The sequence below is a fragment of the Trachinotus anak genome, unplaced genomic scaffold (assembly GCF_046630095.1).
Source record: "Trachinotus anak isolate AG129_WGS33_773 ecotype Australia unplaced genomic scaffold, CSIRO_AGI_Tana_v1 ptg000003l, whole genome shotgun sequence".
Lineage (NCBI taxonomy): Eukaryota > Metazoa > Chordata > Actinopteri > Carangiformes > Carangidae > Trachinotus > Trachinotus anak.
In genome coordinates this window covers 15,376,899-15,391,911 of record NW_027273854.1, presented here as the reverse complement: position 1 = coordinate 15,391,911, position 15,013 = coordinate 15,376,899, and the positions used below count along the sequence as shown (strand labels likewise).

The 15,013-nt window shown below is 38.8% G+C and overlaps 1 protein-coding gene across 1 annotated transcript; it reads left to right on the top strand.

Annotated features, from left to right (window-relative positions):
• The first annotated feature begins 1,529 nt into the window (after positions 1-1,529).
• kcnj12b (potassium inwardly rectifying channel subfamily J member 12b) lies at positions 1,530-9,200 on the top strand. Its single transcript, XM_071474023.1, has 3 exons — positions 1,530-2,149; positions 5,111-6,469; positions 6,568-9,200. The coding sequence occupies exons 2-3, from the start codon at positions 5,252-5,254 to the stop codon at positions 6,586-6,588; spliced, it is 1,239 nt and encodes a 412-aa protein (XP_071330124.1). The 5' UTR covers positions 1,530-2,149; positions 5,111-5,251; the 3' UTR covers positions 6,589-9,200.
• The last annotated feature ends 5,813 nt before the right edge of the window (positions 9,201-15,013 follow it).

The following is a 15,013-nucleotide window of genomic DNA, read 5'->3' as shown; positions in this document are numbered from 1 at the left end:
CATTCAATACATTTTCAGCTTAAGATTTTTGCTCAGTGAATATTGTCTTATCTTATAAAGTCATTCCTAACAAATATGACCATTTACATAAACAACACAGAACACAGAATTTTATCATATCCTCACAAATCCTTATCGTCACCTTAAATGAATTCTAGTATACACCAAACACGCTGTACATTCACATGACTTTAAAAATGTCTTCATGTCTTATATGCATTATCTTGTCTTTGTGCAGTCTGTTGGTCTATCTACCGATCCAACAACACTCACACTCACAAAGGTCAAATATTATTTCTATTATAATTAGAAAACAGATACTCAGACTACCATAGCTTAGCTTCCTTGGAGGCTGATATTGCAATATCACATGCACCTTTCATCCATACCTCTGCTCTGTGATGGCCTCCAGTGAATCTGGGTCAGGACAGTTCTGTCTTGTGAAACTCATGAAAGAAATTCTAGCTACTGAGCAGCAGTGTGGCGGTGGTTGGTTGACCCACAACTTTGGTCCAGACTGAAACGTCTGATGGATTGCAGACATTTAGAGGATGAATCTTAGTGATGTTGGTGATCCTCCGACTTTTCCCCAAACGCTACCATAAGGTTGACATTTTTTGTTTTTTAATGAAATATCACAACAACTGCCAGATGGATTGCCATGCTATTCATTACAGATATTCATGGTGACTAATTAATCCTACTTACTTTTCTATCTAGTGCCACCAGCAGTCAAAATTTCCAGACATACTGATGTTGATGATTCGCAATACCTAAAAAACGTATGACACACAAACGAATGAGCAAACCTGTGCCTACATATAGTCTCACAAAGCCCTTGTCTTTACAACTAATTAAGCTGCTCATTGGTCCTGCAATACATGAGAAATTAATTGATTCCTCCTTCGTCTAGGAAAGCACCAAGCACATCAGACAAATAAGTCATGTTCTGCAAGAAACTGCCTACATGGGCTTTTCATTATCCAGTGTGTTGAACAGGAGCTGCTTTGCTTTCCGAATGAGTCAAAATGGAGACCATACCACCCACTCTGTGATCTGTTTGGTTTCAGTTCGAAAATAAAGACAACATTACAAAGTAAGGTAGAGGATGGAAATGTGAATTACTTCTATAATCTCTTTCATCAGATGTGTACGTAATGGGTGGATCTTACTTATGTACCAATAATACATCCAGTGTGCTGGCATCATGTCCATTTTTCTGTCTTCTTTGAGCTTGGAAATTAGAAGTTACAGGGTAAAATAGAAGTAGGCCTACTGGTGTATGCATTCAGTAGCTGTGTTGTCTAGTTTTAAAATCAATCAAACATAGAGAAACATTTTAACAAATTTATGTGTCTATATTCTGGTCACTGATTATGCCCTGATCAGCCCGGTATTACATTAGTCCTGAATAAACCAGTTGGTCCTTTCAGCGCTGAGCATTGCTGACCAGCACTGGTGCAACACTTGGTAGAGGAAGAGCACGTAGTCTCCAAATGCCAAGTATCTACAGTGACACTGTGAAAGGGAGGGGGAGGACGAGAGCTGAGCAGTGAGCAATAGTTCACTAGATGTGGGAAACAGAGTGGGATCTGCAGCAGAACAAGATCAGATAGCAGATATACTAAGAAAGTGTGAGACATGGAAGAAGAGAGACTGTTGACTGCCCGTGACTCTAAAATGAGCTGTGAGGAATTGATTTTTGGATTGGATTGGACCCCACGGGCCATGTAAGCCCTATTCACAGTTCATTTGGGATAGCTGTGCTTAAGTCATTGTGCTATTTTGAGGGTCAAAATTATGACTTCAGTGCTTCACTAAAGTCATTTTCTAATTTCTGGTCTGTTTCTGATCAACTGGATTTCAATCGCGCTGTAACTTTGAAGGACTTGACAGTAGAAGTGATTGTAATGCTCTCCTCGCTGAGTGGAGAAAGAGACGTGCTAAAACTGGGAGACACAGACATGAAGGTACTCTGCAGCCATTTACTTTTGTGCCTCAGGAGGATAGAGTGGTTCTACCCACAACAGATGAGAAGAGTTGAAGGAAGCCTGAGGAGAAACATGCAGTGGTTTGGCTAGAGGACTGGGAGATCTGGAAGAAAAGGAACGCTGGGAATCAACATTTATCGGGAGCACTTGCTCACAAGGTAAGCTGCGTGTCATTTCAGAGATACAAACTATATGTGTATTAGTGTAGTCAACAGCTTCCATAGATTCAGTGACTTGTGGACTGTCTCATTCATTTCTCAGCTCAAATATATCTTGAGGGAGAACAGTGACAAACGTCTACAGAGAAATAGTCTCATCTCCACTCCGGCGTTAAGATCACAGCCCGGCAGGCAGAGAGTGGCTCCTGAGAGAGCTGAGGAGCAGTCGCACACAATATTAGATATTAATATCTCATGGACACACAACATCCTACCTCCTAGCAACTAGAGCATTTAGAAACAGCAACTTCTGCATAAAACAAACACACATGCCCATACACAAAGAAATCTCAAAATCTGTTGTTATTAATTATTGTCACTCTACAGTCTGTGTTCCTATACTAAACTATTTCAGGCTGAGGGTTGGAAACAATGAATCTGATGTGCCATGCTCTGCACCAGAAAGTGTATATTAAATTCATCTTATACTACGTGTTTATGCAGATAGTGTACCTTGTATATAGGCTGAATATACAGGGCATTAATGACTGTCTATTCATAGCTATAGAGTATCCAGGGTGGGGACACCTGCACAGCAGCAGCCTTTCTGACCCCATTTGGAGGTTTTATTAAAGATGAAATCCCAGTTGAATTACAGCTCCACATTCTTGAAGCACTTGTGTACATTATTTCTGTTGTCTGAGATGAGTGTAGTCAGCCAATGTTGTGATCCTATAAATGAATGACAAAACGAATAACAGTATAAAATGAATAACAGTATAATCAAAATCAATCTGTATACCAATTATGATGTGCAAGATAAAAGTAAACATGTCACGTCCAATCCAGCGTCACCTTCTGCTGACGTGCAGTTGGAGTGCTTCCCTCTGGGTCCCCTGAGTCCACAGTGTGATGGTGTGGCAGTGTCTATTTTATGACTTAAAATGAGTGAAGTTCCATTCAGAGAAAACTGCAGCCAGTGTCAGTAAATTAATCCTATAATAATTTAAATAAAAATTCAGAGAAGTTGAGCCCCAACATCCCTTATAACTTATGATATGACACAAATTTCAGTCAGTTCAGAAGACACAGGAACTACATTTTCTGCAGCATCTTTTAGGTGCTTACTTTGGCACTAATGCAGCTCTATATCGTTAGCCATGCTAGTGGTGTGGCTCTATGTATGGCAATGTTGGCTTGTCAGCTGGTCCACCACGTTGGTCTAGACTGTAATGGTCCAGCTACAAAATGGATTGGCATGAAATTTTGACATTCATGGTCCCCACGGGATGAATCCTATAGACTTTGGCAATCCTAAAACTTCACCTCCATCAGGTTGACATTTATGGCTCGTAGTGAAATGTCTTGATAACTATTAGATCCATTATATTTCACAAAATTTGTTACAGGTAGGCATGGGTTCCCGGCCGATGTATCCTAATGACTTTGTTGATCTTCTGACTTTTCCTCCGATGTCACCATGAGGTTTAAGTAAAACGTCTCAACAGCTATTGGATGGACTGTCATGAAATTCAGCTCAGATATTTGTGCTGCACTCAGGATGGATTGTAATAACTTTGGTGATTTGTCAAGTTCTAGGCTCTTTTTATGTATAACTATAAAAATATCACTTTATGGAGTGTACACATAAATACGAACATGTACAAACGTAATATCATACCTCTTCTTGCTATAATTTGTAAACGTCTTGATTGTTGCATATAATACTGCTGCTTGCACTATCAACACAGGCTTGATAGACTTTAAAAGAAACAAAGTGGTTGAAAACCAATTGGGTGGAAATTACATGGAAGACATTGTAATATATTTTTATTCTCACTCAACATGAGTTACAAATAACAGCCCTCTATGCTGGGTGTGCTGGAGGCTGCAGCTCAGGATACGTTTCCATCTTTTTTCAAAATATTTTTTCCATGAACATGCCTGAAGTGATCCCATCGATTCCTCCCATCAAACCATTTGTATCTCTGGCTGTCTCTTCTATGATACCCAACGCTGTGCCCCGCGTTCTGCTCATATTATTTTCCTATTCAGTTTCACAGGGGAATCACACAGCCTCATCACTGTACTCCAGTGACTCTAATAGTTGTGCCAGCTGGAGGAAACAGAAGATACGTCACATAAAATGGCAGGGCATTGGATTAGCTGGCTATTTCTGTACCTTGTTGATCAGAGAAATATGTATCTTATATACCAGAGTATTGCTGGAAGAGGCAGGGAAGAAAGAGAGGCAAGACAGAAAATCTAATATATGCTTTTAAATGATACATTAGAAATGAAATGCATTGTCACTAGTATTTTTTTAAAGCAAGATTAGATATCTTACCCTGAGACCATGGTTTCAAAATAGAAGAAAGTTTGAATCTCACCTCCATGTTTGTCTCAACTGGTGCAGTATAAATGAATCAACATCTAAACAGCAGATTATATTCATCAGTGACATTTTGACTAAATTGAGTCATTACTAAATCAACACTGAAAAACAATTAAGTGAAAAAACAACATGCTTTGGCTGTTAAAACTAAAACTAGTAGAGATTACTGTGAGTGACTCCTGAGAGAAGATATTTTCATGTACACCATAAATATCAGAAATCTGCCTTTAATGAGTAAAACTTGAAATATGGAAGAGAGAAGCAGAAGTGGAAGTCTAAATCATCTTCGTTGAATTTGACCAGTGAGCATGATGTTGTACAATGATACCAATGAAAACTTACCATCGACTGAGTCCAGACACAGCTACACACTCTTAATGAACTATAAGGAAGGTGTTAAATATAATGATCACATCACTGTGTGGGTTTTTTTTTTTTTTTGTTTAACAAAGTTAAATATATGTATCCACTTTTCCTTTTATATCCACGTATTTTTCAAAAACTATAGTGTGGACAAATTATACATAATAATGTGTATTAATATATTACCTGTGCTTCCTCTGCAGGAAACTACAGTTGTGCCTCACCTCTCAGATCCAGTTGACACTGAGTCTGTTGGACGGAGCGGTGCACTTCCTGTGAGCCAGGTCAGTTTTGTATGAGCTGGGCTGATAGTGTGAAGCTACGAGGCTGTGCCCCACTGAGGCATGAGTGTGGGAAGGGCCCACCACCACAGCTTCCTATCCTGTGAAGAAGAAGGCCTGAGACTAAGCACCATGCCTGCTGTGGGAAGCTTTGGCAATGGCAAGATTCACACGAGACGCAAATGCCGCGGGCGGTTTGTCACCAAGACTGGCCAATGCAACGTCCATTTCTCAAACATGGATGAGAAGTCACAGCGGTACATATCTGACATTTTCACAACCTGTGTGGACATCCGCTGGCGATACATGTTCCTACTGTTCAGCCTGGTGTTTGTGGTGTCCTGGTTAACATTTGGCTTGGCATTTTGGGTCATTGGCCTGCTACACGGTGACATGGACCATTCTGGAGAGGACGACAGTTTTGTTCCTTGTGTCACTCAGGTCAACACCTTTGTGGCAGCTTTCCTCTTCTCTATTGAGACCCAGACAACCATTGGGTACGGTGCTCGTTGTGTGACAGAGGAATGCCCGGCTGCTGTCTTCATGGTGGTTTTTCAGTCCATCATGGGCTGCATCATTGATGCCTTTATGATTGGCGCTATCATGGCTAAGATGGCGAGGCCCAAAAAGCGTGCACAGACTCTGCTGTTCAGTCACAACGCAGTCATTGCCTTACGTGATGGGAAGCTGTGCCTCATGTTTCGGGTTGCTAATCTAAGGAAGAGCCACATTGTGGAAGCTCATGTGCGCGCACAGCTCGTCAAGCACCGTTACACAGAGGAAGGCGAGTACATCCCTCTGGATCAGATTGACATGAACGTGGGCTATGACAAAGGCACAGACCGCCTGTTCCTGGTTGCACCGCTTACTGTCATACATGAGATTGATGAAGAAAGTCCACTGTTTGGCATCAGTAAGCAAGATCTGGAAACATCTGACTTTGAGATAGTAATTATACTGGAAGGGCTGGTGGAGGCCACAGCCATGACGACACAGGCACGCAGCTCTTACCTGTCCTCGGAGATCTTGTGGGGTCACCGCTTTGAGCCCGTTATCTTCGAGGAGAAGAACCAGTACAGGATAGATTACGCCTACTTTCACAAAACATTTGAAGTACCATCCACCCCGAGGTGCAGTGCCAAGGAAATGGAGGAGAGAAAATTCCCAGCTTCCGGTGCCAACTCCTTCTGCTATGAGAATGAACTGGCCTTCATCAGCAGGGATGAGGAGGATGGGGCAGATGTAGAGAAGGAGGAAGACAGAAAGTGGTCATCAGAGCTGGTGAATGAGCCAACCACTCCTAGAGGTGAGCAAATGTCTTCCAGAAGAGAATCAGAGATTTAACCTCTGTTGCTTGTTTTGCTTGTTTTTGAATGCAGAGCAATGCAGGTGTCATGTGAAGAGCCCTATGACTGTCACTCTACTGACACGAGGACACCACTGAAGACATTACTGCTGCAGGTGGTGGACCAGCAGTACCGAGCTCCATCGTACATACAAGACTGAAACTCATCACATTTCCCTCTGGATGGACTTTTTTGCTTTTCTGAAATGGTTATCGAGCTTTATCCAATGCAAACAAAAACTGTCATGTTTTCAATTTGTAGATCCTAGAAATAAAGTGCATGACAATAGCATAGTTTTATATGAATATTTTGAGAAATGTTTGATAATTTTGGCAGGACTGTCTGTTGGTGCTGTTCACAGTCCTGAAACAGACGATCTACAACCGAGTGTGGAGTGAAATCAACACTTTGCAGATGTTGTTTAGAAAACTAAACCTATTTCTCCTGACTCATCTGGTAGAAACAGAGGTGCAACAGTGGATTCTGATCATATGATATAACTTATAGGAACGATAAGATAAATCTTCTACATTATACAATAACAGTGGATGACGTGGTTAGCTGGCATACATGCAACTGATGGTACGTGTACAGTATGGACTACATGTAACTATGGGAGACACATGAAAGGGTAGAGTTATTAAACATCCATCATAAAATGTGAAAGCACACTTTGCATACTGACAATGAACACTATCGATCACTGTCTTTACATTTCACCCATTGGGAAACATTTGACGTGAGCAGATGTTGGGTTTGTAATTTCTTTCTTAATGGCTAACTGGAGACGTGGTGGCTGGAGAGAAGGCAGATCGAATTTGCCCATTCGCTGAGCACAGGCTTCCCTCAGTTTGTTACTGTATCTGTCAAACTTTCTGTTGCTTAGCACTTAATGCAGTTTACTACAATGACAGATGCAGATTTAGCATTTGAGATTTTTGCTAACTTCTGAAACAAGCTATCCTTGATTTCAGACTGTGGTAGTGAAAAGCTGTTGCTAATCATTTTTAACTCACAAAGATAAACATTGTTTGCTACAGTAGTTAAAGCTATTGTTGGCTTCATGAGTTGGTTGAAAAGGTCATTTCCGGCTGACTTTTAAAGTTTGGAGCTGACTCATTTTAAATGGAGAAGATGGGTCATAAATGTGTGATATTGTGCTAAAAGGCTAAAGCTAAAAGATCCCAGGCGAAAAGTTAGCATCCTCACAGTTGATGATCAAATGTGTAAATAAAGAAACCGCATTGTTCTTGCAATGTGTTAATCCTAGTTATTATAACTGTGATAAGAAAAAATGTAAGATCAGATTGTTGTTTTATTCACCCGGTTTAGCATAGCTTGTTTTGCTTAGTTTACAGACAAGCAAGCAAGACAGAGGCTAGATTAATGCTTTATTCATTAAAACAGAAAAGGCTTTTAAGATCAGGATTAGTGTTAACTATCTCAGGTAATGTTGGGTGGGGTTGCTGCGGTGCAAACTAACCCAAATCCAGTAAAGGGCAGGACAGAGCCATATTAGCATATGGTCTGATATGGTAGCATCCAGGACTGGCTTCTACACAGCAAGGAAATATTAATGTTAGTTAATGTTATTGTTATTAGTTCATGTTTTTTGCTGCTGGCCTTGGAAGTAACTCTAGGTTAGGTTATTACTGTAGGTCTACATGCTAATATTTGCAGCTTAGTTTTGAGATGACATACACACTGGTTAATCCATTCCTTACACACTTGCTCTTGTATTTTTTTTTTTCAGAGTTATAATTGAATACATCCAAAGCTTGACAGGCCTGCCATAATTGCTACCAATACTTGCACAATTACTTGTCAGGCACAGCAATTAGTGAACAGTCAACTGAAATTAATTTCAGTTCTTCTCAAATGCAATATGTGGTCTAAACAGAAAATCTGTACACTGATGTTGTGCTGAAGGTCAAAACGCCATCACCATGTCTTGTGTAAATAAAAAAAAAACAAAAACAACAAAATTTAATACCAAAGACCAATAACACACACCTCAAAGTTCAGCCCAGTCCTGTAACCTCGGGACATAAAAACACAGCTAGCACAGAGTGGTTTTACTCTAAACTGTCTTATATTGGTAGTCAAAGACTTGACTCATAATTTCAGAGGGCCCCAATAGGCAAAAGAAGGGTCTAATTAAAATTGTCGGCTGTGAAACTGTGTCACATGCATGACCTATGGGGGATAAAGTGGAGTAATATCGTGTCACATCTGTGCTCTACATTGAATTAAAAGGCCAATTCAAAAAAATAAAATGGGAAGCCCTGACACACAACATGAAATATAGTAATGAGGATATACTGTATACTGTATCTCCTCAAGCACTTGAAAGTTGATATCAAGCCAACACATTATGACCCTTGAATGTTATAGATGAACATGGGACGTATGTTTTGGTACATTTGTATCGCCTGTTATCACTTGTGCAAAGTAGGAATTTCTTTGAACATAAAATCAAGAGGTTTTCAGATTTAGATGCAGCATAGTGTCATCATAATGTCATTATGATAGATGTTATATGAGATAATTCACTTCATCTCATGGTTTAAAAAGTAAAACATGTAACAAATTATGAAAAATTTATTTAAAGAAGCGAGACTGAAGATTATGTCACAATGATAAAAAAATAAAAAAATTAAAAAAAAGAGTATCTTGAGAGCAAACCATAGCCTGAGAAAATTTGTTGGTACATTGGTACATTATTAAAGTGAAATGATGTGAAAAAGCTCAGCAGGCATTCAAAAAAACAATTGCTTAATTGTAATCATGTGTTTCATATAGACATACACAGCTTTGAGGGAAGACCGTGTGTCCTAGTTTCGCTCTCACCTGCTCTTGTTGTGGTAGATCAGACACATGGTACCAAATAACAAATCGATTTTCTGCTTGGTAAAATGACTGGCCTCCAAAAAGCCTGGGATGGATGCACTTTATTATATATTATTATTATATTAATTTGGTTCAGGTGTTGAGTCCATTTATGTTATTTGTACCAGTTTATGTTGTTTTTCCATGCATTGCATATGTATTTCATTATTTTTCTTTCTTTCTTTCTTTCTTCCTTTTATTATTGATAGGACAAGTAAAGAAGATATTAGGTCAGACTGTGTACCACTGTTGCACTTATCCCAGGTGAGATGAATTAGTTTTCCCTCCAATAAAAGGTCCATGTGGGTTAATTTATACACCTGACTGCCATTTCAGCAACTCTCAACACACTTGTATTCATATCTTGCTGACTTGTGCTGAAAATATAAGAATAGGCTTGTTCCAGAAAACAAATGGTGGTTCCACTGCCATTTGCACCAAGAGCAGGGTCAAGGACTTCCTGTATATATAGTTAGAAGGAAGAACTAATTTGTACATTTGTCAGGCCAATATTGTAAATAAACAGTTATATAGTATTAATGTCATAGCTTCCTTGAACAAAGCAAGACAGTGGAAATACTCTCTTTGCTTGACTGAAACAGCATCTACTGAAGTGAATGACTTTGACCTCTTCTTGCTGTCTTCCACTAAATGCATTTGAAGCACTCTTGGCTCTAAGTTGCACCATACTTTCTCCTTGCAGGGTTTAATTTGTTGTGTGAGACAACACTTTATAAATTGACAGACACACACAATAAAATATATTTCACAAAGCCAACAGTTTTCTTTTTCCTTCATGGCAGTTGTACAGGGATAATTTTACAATAAGCATTTACTGAATGCACTTGTTATGGAGTTATAACAAATAAGTACAGTGTGGAGGGAAAGTGGGAGCAAGCTGTTTGACAAACAGAGAGGAATGGACTGTAATTTATGGCTGTGATTAGGTGGGACGGGATCTGGTTGGGGTCAGAGGTGTATTCTTTCACTCTTATGCAACCATACAGGCACGTCTTTGCAAATGTACACACAAGACTTGGCAGTCCCACGTGATTTCACTGCCCAGTAACCTTGAACACTGGAAAAGAGATCACACACACACAAGCACACACACAACCACGGAAACTTAACTCAGAACTTAGAATAACTTTTTGAAAAATACTGTCAGAAATCAGAGCGGACAAACTGCTTGTGCAACATGATACTAAATTTGATTTATGTCAGCTGACAGTTTGTTGTTGATTTAAAAATAGAGAAAGTTTTACACTTAATATTTCAACCTCTTCACCTCTTCCAAAGGCGTAATCAAAGTTTCTACTGATAAGAAAATTCCTGTAAAACTGTAACATTTACAAATGTAAGTAGATTATCATTGTGTCTATGTGTCGGTTGTATGTCTATTCAAGCATAGTGCTATCTAGATCTAGTTTTAATTCAGTTACCATTTAATTTATGACCTGTCCGCTAAAGAGCTAACGAGTGGGTGCGTGAGTTATCCTGGCAACAGCAAGTCTGTCACAGTGACATTTTAACAGAATAAACTGTTCTCCCCTTTCATGCTTTTAATTTTCAGGATTTTATCTCAGTGCCAAATGAATGTATAATTTCTTACTTTAAAAATGCTGTATCCTCTGTGCTGAGCGATGGAAGGAGCACTGAGAATAAACTGGGATGCTTCCCACCCACTCTGCAGTGTTGGAGGCTGAGAAACCGTGGAGGGTCAGTCTTCCATCATGCAGAGTGGGTTGCTGAGAGGCAAATACAGCCTTAATTGCAGCAGCTCTATTCTTTGCTGGTTTCCCGCAGCTGCCAGAAGGAGGTGGAGGGTGGAAAAAAAAAGTAACATGATGCAACAGCTGCACTTCCTTTCCTTGAGCCATAATAGACATTTAGACCTAGATGTTTTCTGCTGTTGATGAGTAAAAATGTTGCATCTCCAGAGTTTTATCTCCTCAGGAGCTGACAAAAAAAAAGATTGGTGTCCACCTTGATGAAGACTGATCTCACTGAAGTCTGAAAATTGTAAGATTAAACCCAAGATTTTACAGAGGTTTCTCAGCCCACACAGCGTAATGTAATTTAATGTTGTTATGAAAACAAACATTTTTTGCATTGGCATTTGTTTCTCTACAGAACATCTACCGGTCCAATGGCCTGTCAAAAAAATGAACCCCAAAAGCTCCCAAAGCAAAGTCTTCTTTACTGGTTACCTGATGTAATAATAGATGTAGATGAAAAAAAAAGTTTTCCTGGAGCAGTTTTAATGCCCCTCATCTGCACGCTCTGCTGTGGTGAATTATCGTCATGGATAAACTGAAAAAAATGTCTATTGTTATCAACGAATGTGTTCCTCATGGGAATGGAACCACCCATTTACAGGCATCAGTCATCAGTCATCGTGTTGGGAAATGAGTGTCCATGTTAAAAAAAAAAATCTGGAGATGTGCCTTTAATCTTGCCCTCCTTGGTCGGGGGGGACATGACATCTAATCAGGACAGAACAAGTCAAGAAAACCAATCTTAGCATCTTCTTGATATTATATTGCACTTTCCACAGCAAAATCAGATAGCTGAGACAGTCTTGTGTTATTCTTTTGATGGGTGTGGACAGCCTAAAGGTTGGAGAGATGAACTTGTGAATGGAAGATCGCTGGAAGGAAAAACCCGCCCTGATAAGGAAAAACTGAGACCGGAAACATTTTTTTCGAATCAGGGTGGATTAGACTGTAATTGAAACTATTGTCTGACTGCCCCAAGTGAGTCCGTGCAGTTGAGACTGTGTGAATTTTTCATTAATTAAAAAAAAAAAAAAGGAAGAAAAATCCAAGTACAAAAATGTACAAACAGAGAAATGTCTGTTTGCACTTTAACTCCTTTATTTCACTTTTACAAACGGCATATAGACTCTAAATAAATTGTTAAAACACAATAGTGTGGCTGTAAGCTGATACAAGGACATTTTGAGTTTTAAATGATGCATTTGTCAACACTTAATACTAAAAATAATACAAACTGGTGTATAAACATTTTACAAAAACACAGTATAAAATTGATGTAATCCTATTTAATGATGTATGATTACTCATATGCATAAATCCTTACGATATGTTACAGTATAAAATGTTTTAAGTGTTTATACACATGTGTAAATCATTCACAGGTAGGTTTATAACTGTTTTAACTGTATAAATGTCGACTTACCAGACTTCTTGCAGGGATTTCAGGTGCATCCCATGACATTCATGAGCTATGGGAGTATTATGGCATTGTACGTCTTTTCCACAACATTTCACAGGGAAACATGTACTTTTTCTCCAAAAAATTTAACAAACTGCTGTTACTTTTCAGATTAAAATTTTACAGAAGTAACACAAGAGAAGTTTATAAAACAAACATTAACTATGAATTTTCTCCTTTCTGACTCCATGGACAAATCTCTAAACTACTCAGATTTATCTATTGACCATGAGTGGTATACAAAATGATTGAAAGCTACAACAGTAAAATGCTGCTTAAACAATGAAGCATCAGTATTAATAATCTATATTATGATAATATAGCGCTCACAGCGCCATTCTACTGCAAAACTTGAAGTACATTTTGCTGACGATACATCTGCTCTTTTTCCTAAGCAGGATTTTGAAGGATGCACTTCTTTCTCAAAGTGAAGTACTTTTACTTAAAAAATGTATCATATTACTTCTTCTACCACTGATTATATTGCCAGTCATTCATTATTTGTCACAGATGATTCACAGGAGACGTTATAGTCTTTAACAAATACATTACATAAACACATAAAATATCCTTATCCTACATTTTTGTGCGTTATACTATTAATAATAACAACTATTTTTAAAATATATTGTTAAATGTTGCCTTTTTTCTAGTCAAACTAATAGTGCTATAGACAGGCAGTGTAATGTATCCCATCCCTCTGCTGTGTCTGCACACTGTGAGGATGGTGATAAAATGAGCAACATGTGAACAGAGCAGTTTGTTGAGAAGCCACGAATATCTCCCGACTGCCAGGAGATTATTTCGACACGACACAGCAAATGAGACTCGCAGGTTCAAAAATGTGAACACTGGTTTGAATCACATGTAACACATCATCACTCTTGTGAGGCAGTTAAGGCCACTGTCACTGGCCGCCAGTATATACGAGTGTCTACTGTCAGTTCTTCTATCTCTTGAAGTAATTTTGCTTGTAGAGATTCTCATCCTCCAGCTGAGCACATCACTCAGTAGTGCTAGCTGCTCCAGTCTCCACTCCTGCAGACATACAGTATTTGATTACAGCAACAGGCTGATTAGATTACACCAGGCACTGACTCAAATACCTACAGCAAACACAGAGCAACCAGAGGACGTCCTGTCAGCCTGGCTTACCACACTGAAATTATCCAGTAAAGGACACAGTCACAAACTATTAAGACTTATCAAAAACCCTTCGGCAACATCTCAATCGCCAATGTCATCTCTTCTCTTTATTATCTCTCAGGCTGATGCTGTTTGTCTCTGTTATCTAACAGAGATGTCCTGTTTAATCTCAGCTCACCTCTTCTTAGTTAATATTGCGGGTTTCTCTGTTTCAGCTGAATAATATCGTAACTGTATTTCAGCTTTTACTGAAAAGACTGTAAACTGAGCAAAGGATGGTTTATATGGGTATAAAAAATTTACGAAAAATTTAATTTAATTTCACCATAAGATAATGACAGGTGTATTTGGGTTTGCTCATGTTGCAGTGTAAAAATCAAGCTGATAGTCTTTGAACCCCTGATGAAACAGTTCACATTTCTTATCTTCTACAGACAGTATATGAGCATTTGGCATCTCTGTTAAATGCCTGTCTGTATTAATGCAACATATACAAACATAACTGATGTAAAAAAAAAAACAAAACTGTCAATGCATAGGAAAAAATTGCATGCACTTCCTGTCTATATGTCAACCTGTCCATTAAAACACCAAACAATTGTGAGAATTTTGATCATGGAAATATCATCTTCTTTACATTTGGCTCAGAGGCTGTACCAGTTCAGTTTCACATTTTTACTGTTAATTCAATAAACCTCTCTCAATGACTCTGTGACTCCTTGTGCAGAACCTGACACTGTTTTTGAAGGTTTTGTGGAGGAACCTGTTTGGTGACCTTGCAGGCATGACAGGAGAGAGAAAGTTATTTCATCACATGTCAAAACATCTTCACCTAGAAAAATAATGGAGTTGATAATCAGGAATAGAGGAACCATAAACTGTAGAGTAACTGTCTCCAGTTACTGATATTGTCCTGTTTTTACAGAAACTCATGTAAGAACAGACATTAGAAGAATACGACTTCTTCAGCCCAAATAACCAGTAATAATCATTTTGACATCTTAATTACTGCTATAGACCTGAAAAGTTTTGAAGCTTCTCTTTGCTGCCCTCATGTGGCATATACAGCTTATAACATGCAGTGGCAGGTATTTGCCTTCAACCACAGATTTACACCAAGATTCTTCTAACATTAGAGCTTTTCATTCCTCATGAAGCTGTGGTTTTTTTCATCATGGTTAGCACTAACCATAAAACAAAGGAGGTG

Coding starts and splice junctions, on each gene's coding strand:
- kcnj12b (XM_071474023.1), top strand. CDS start 5,252: ATGAGTGTGGGAAGGGCCCACCACCACAGCTTCCTATCCTGTGAAGAA. Junction 6,470..6,567: donor GAAAGTGGTCATCAGAGCTG/GTGAATGAGCCA, acceptor TTTTGAATGCAG/AGCAATGCAGGTGTCATGTG.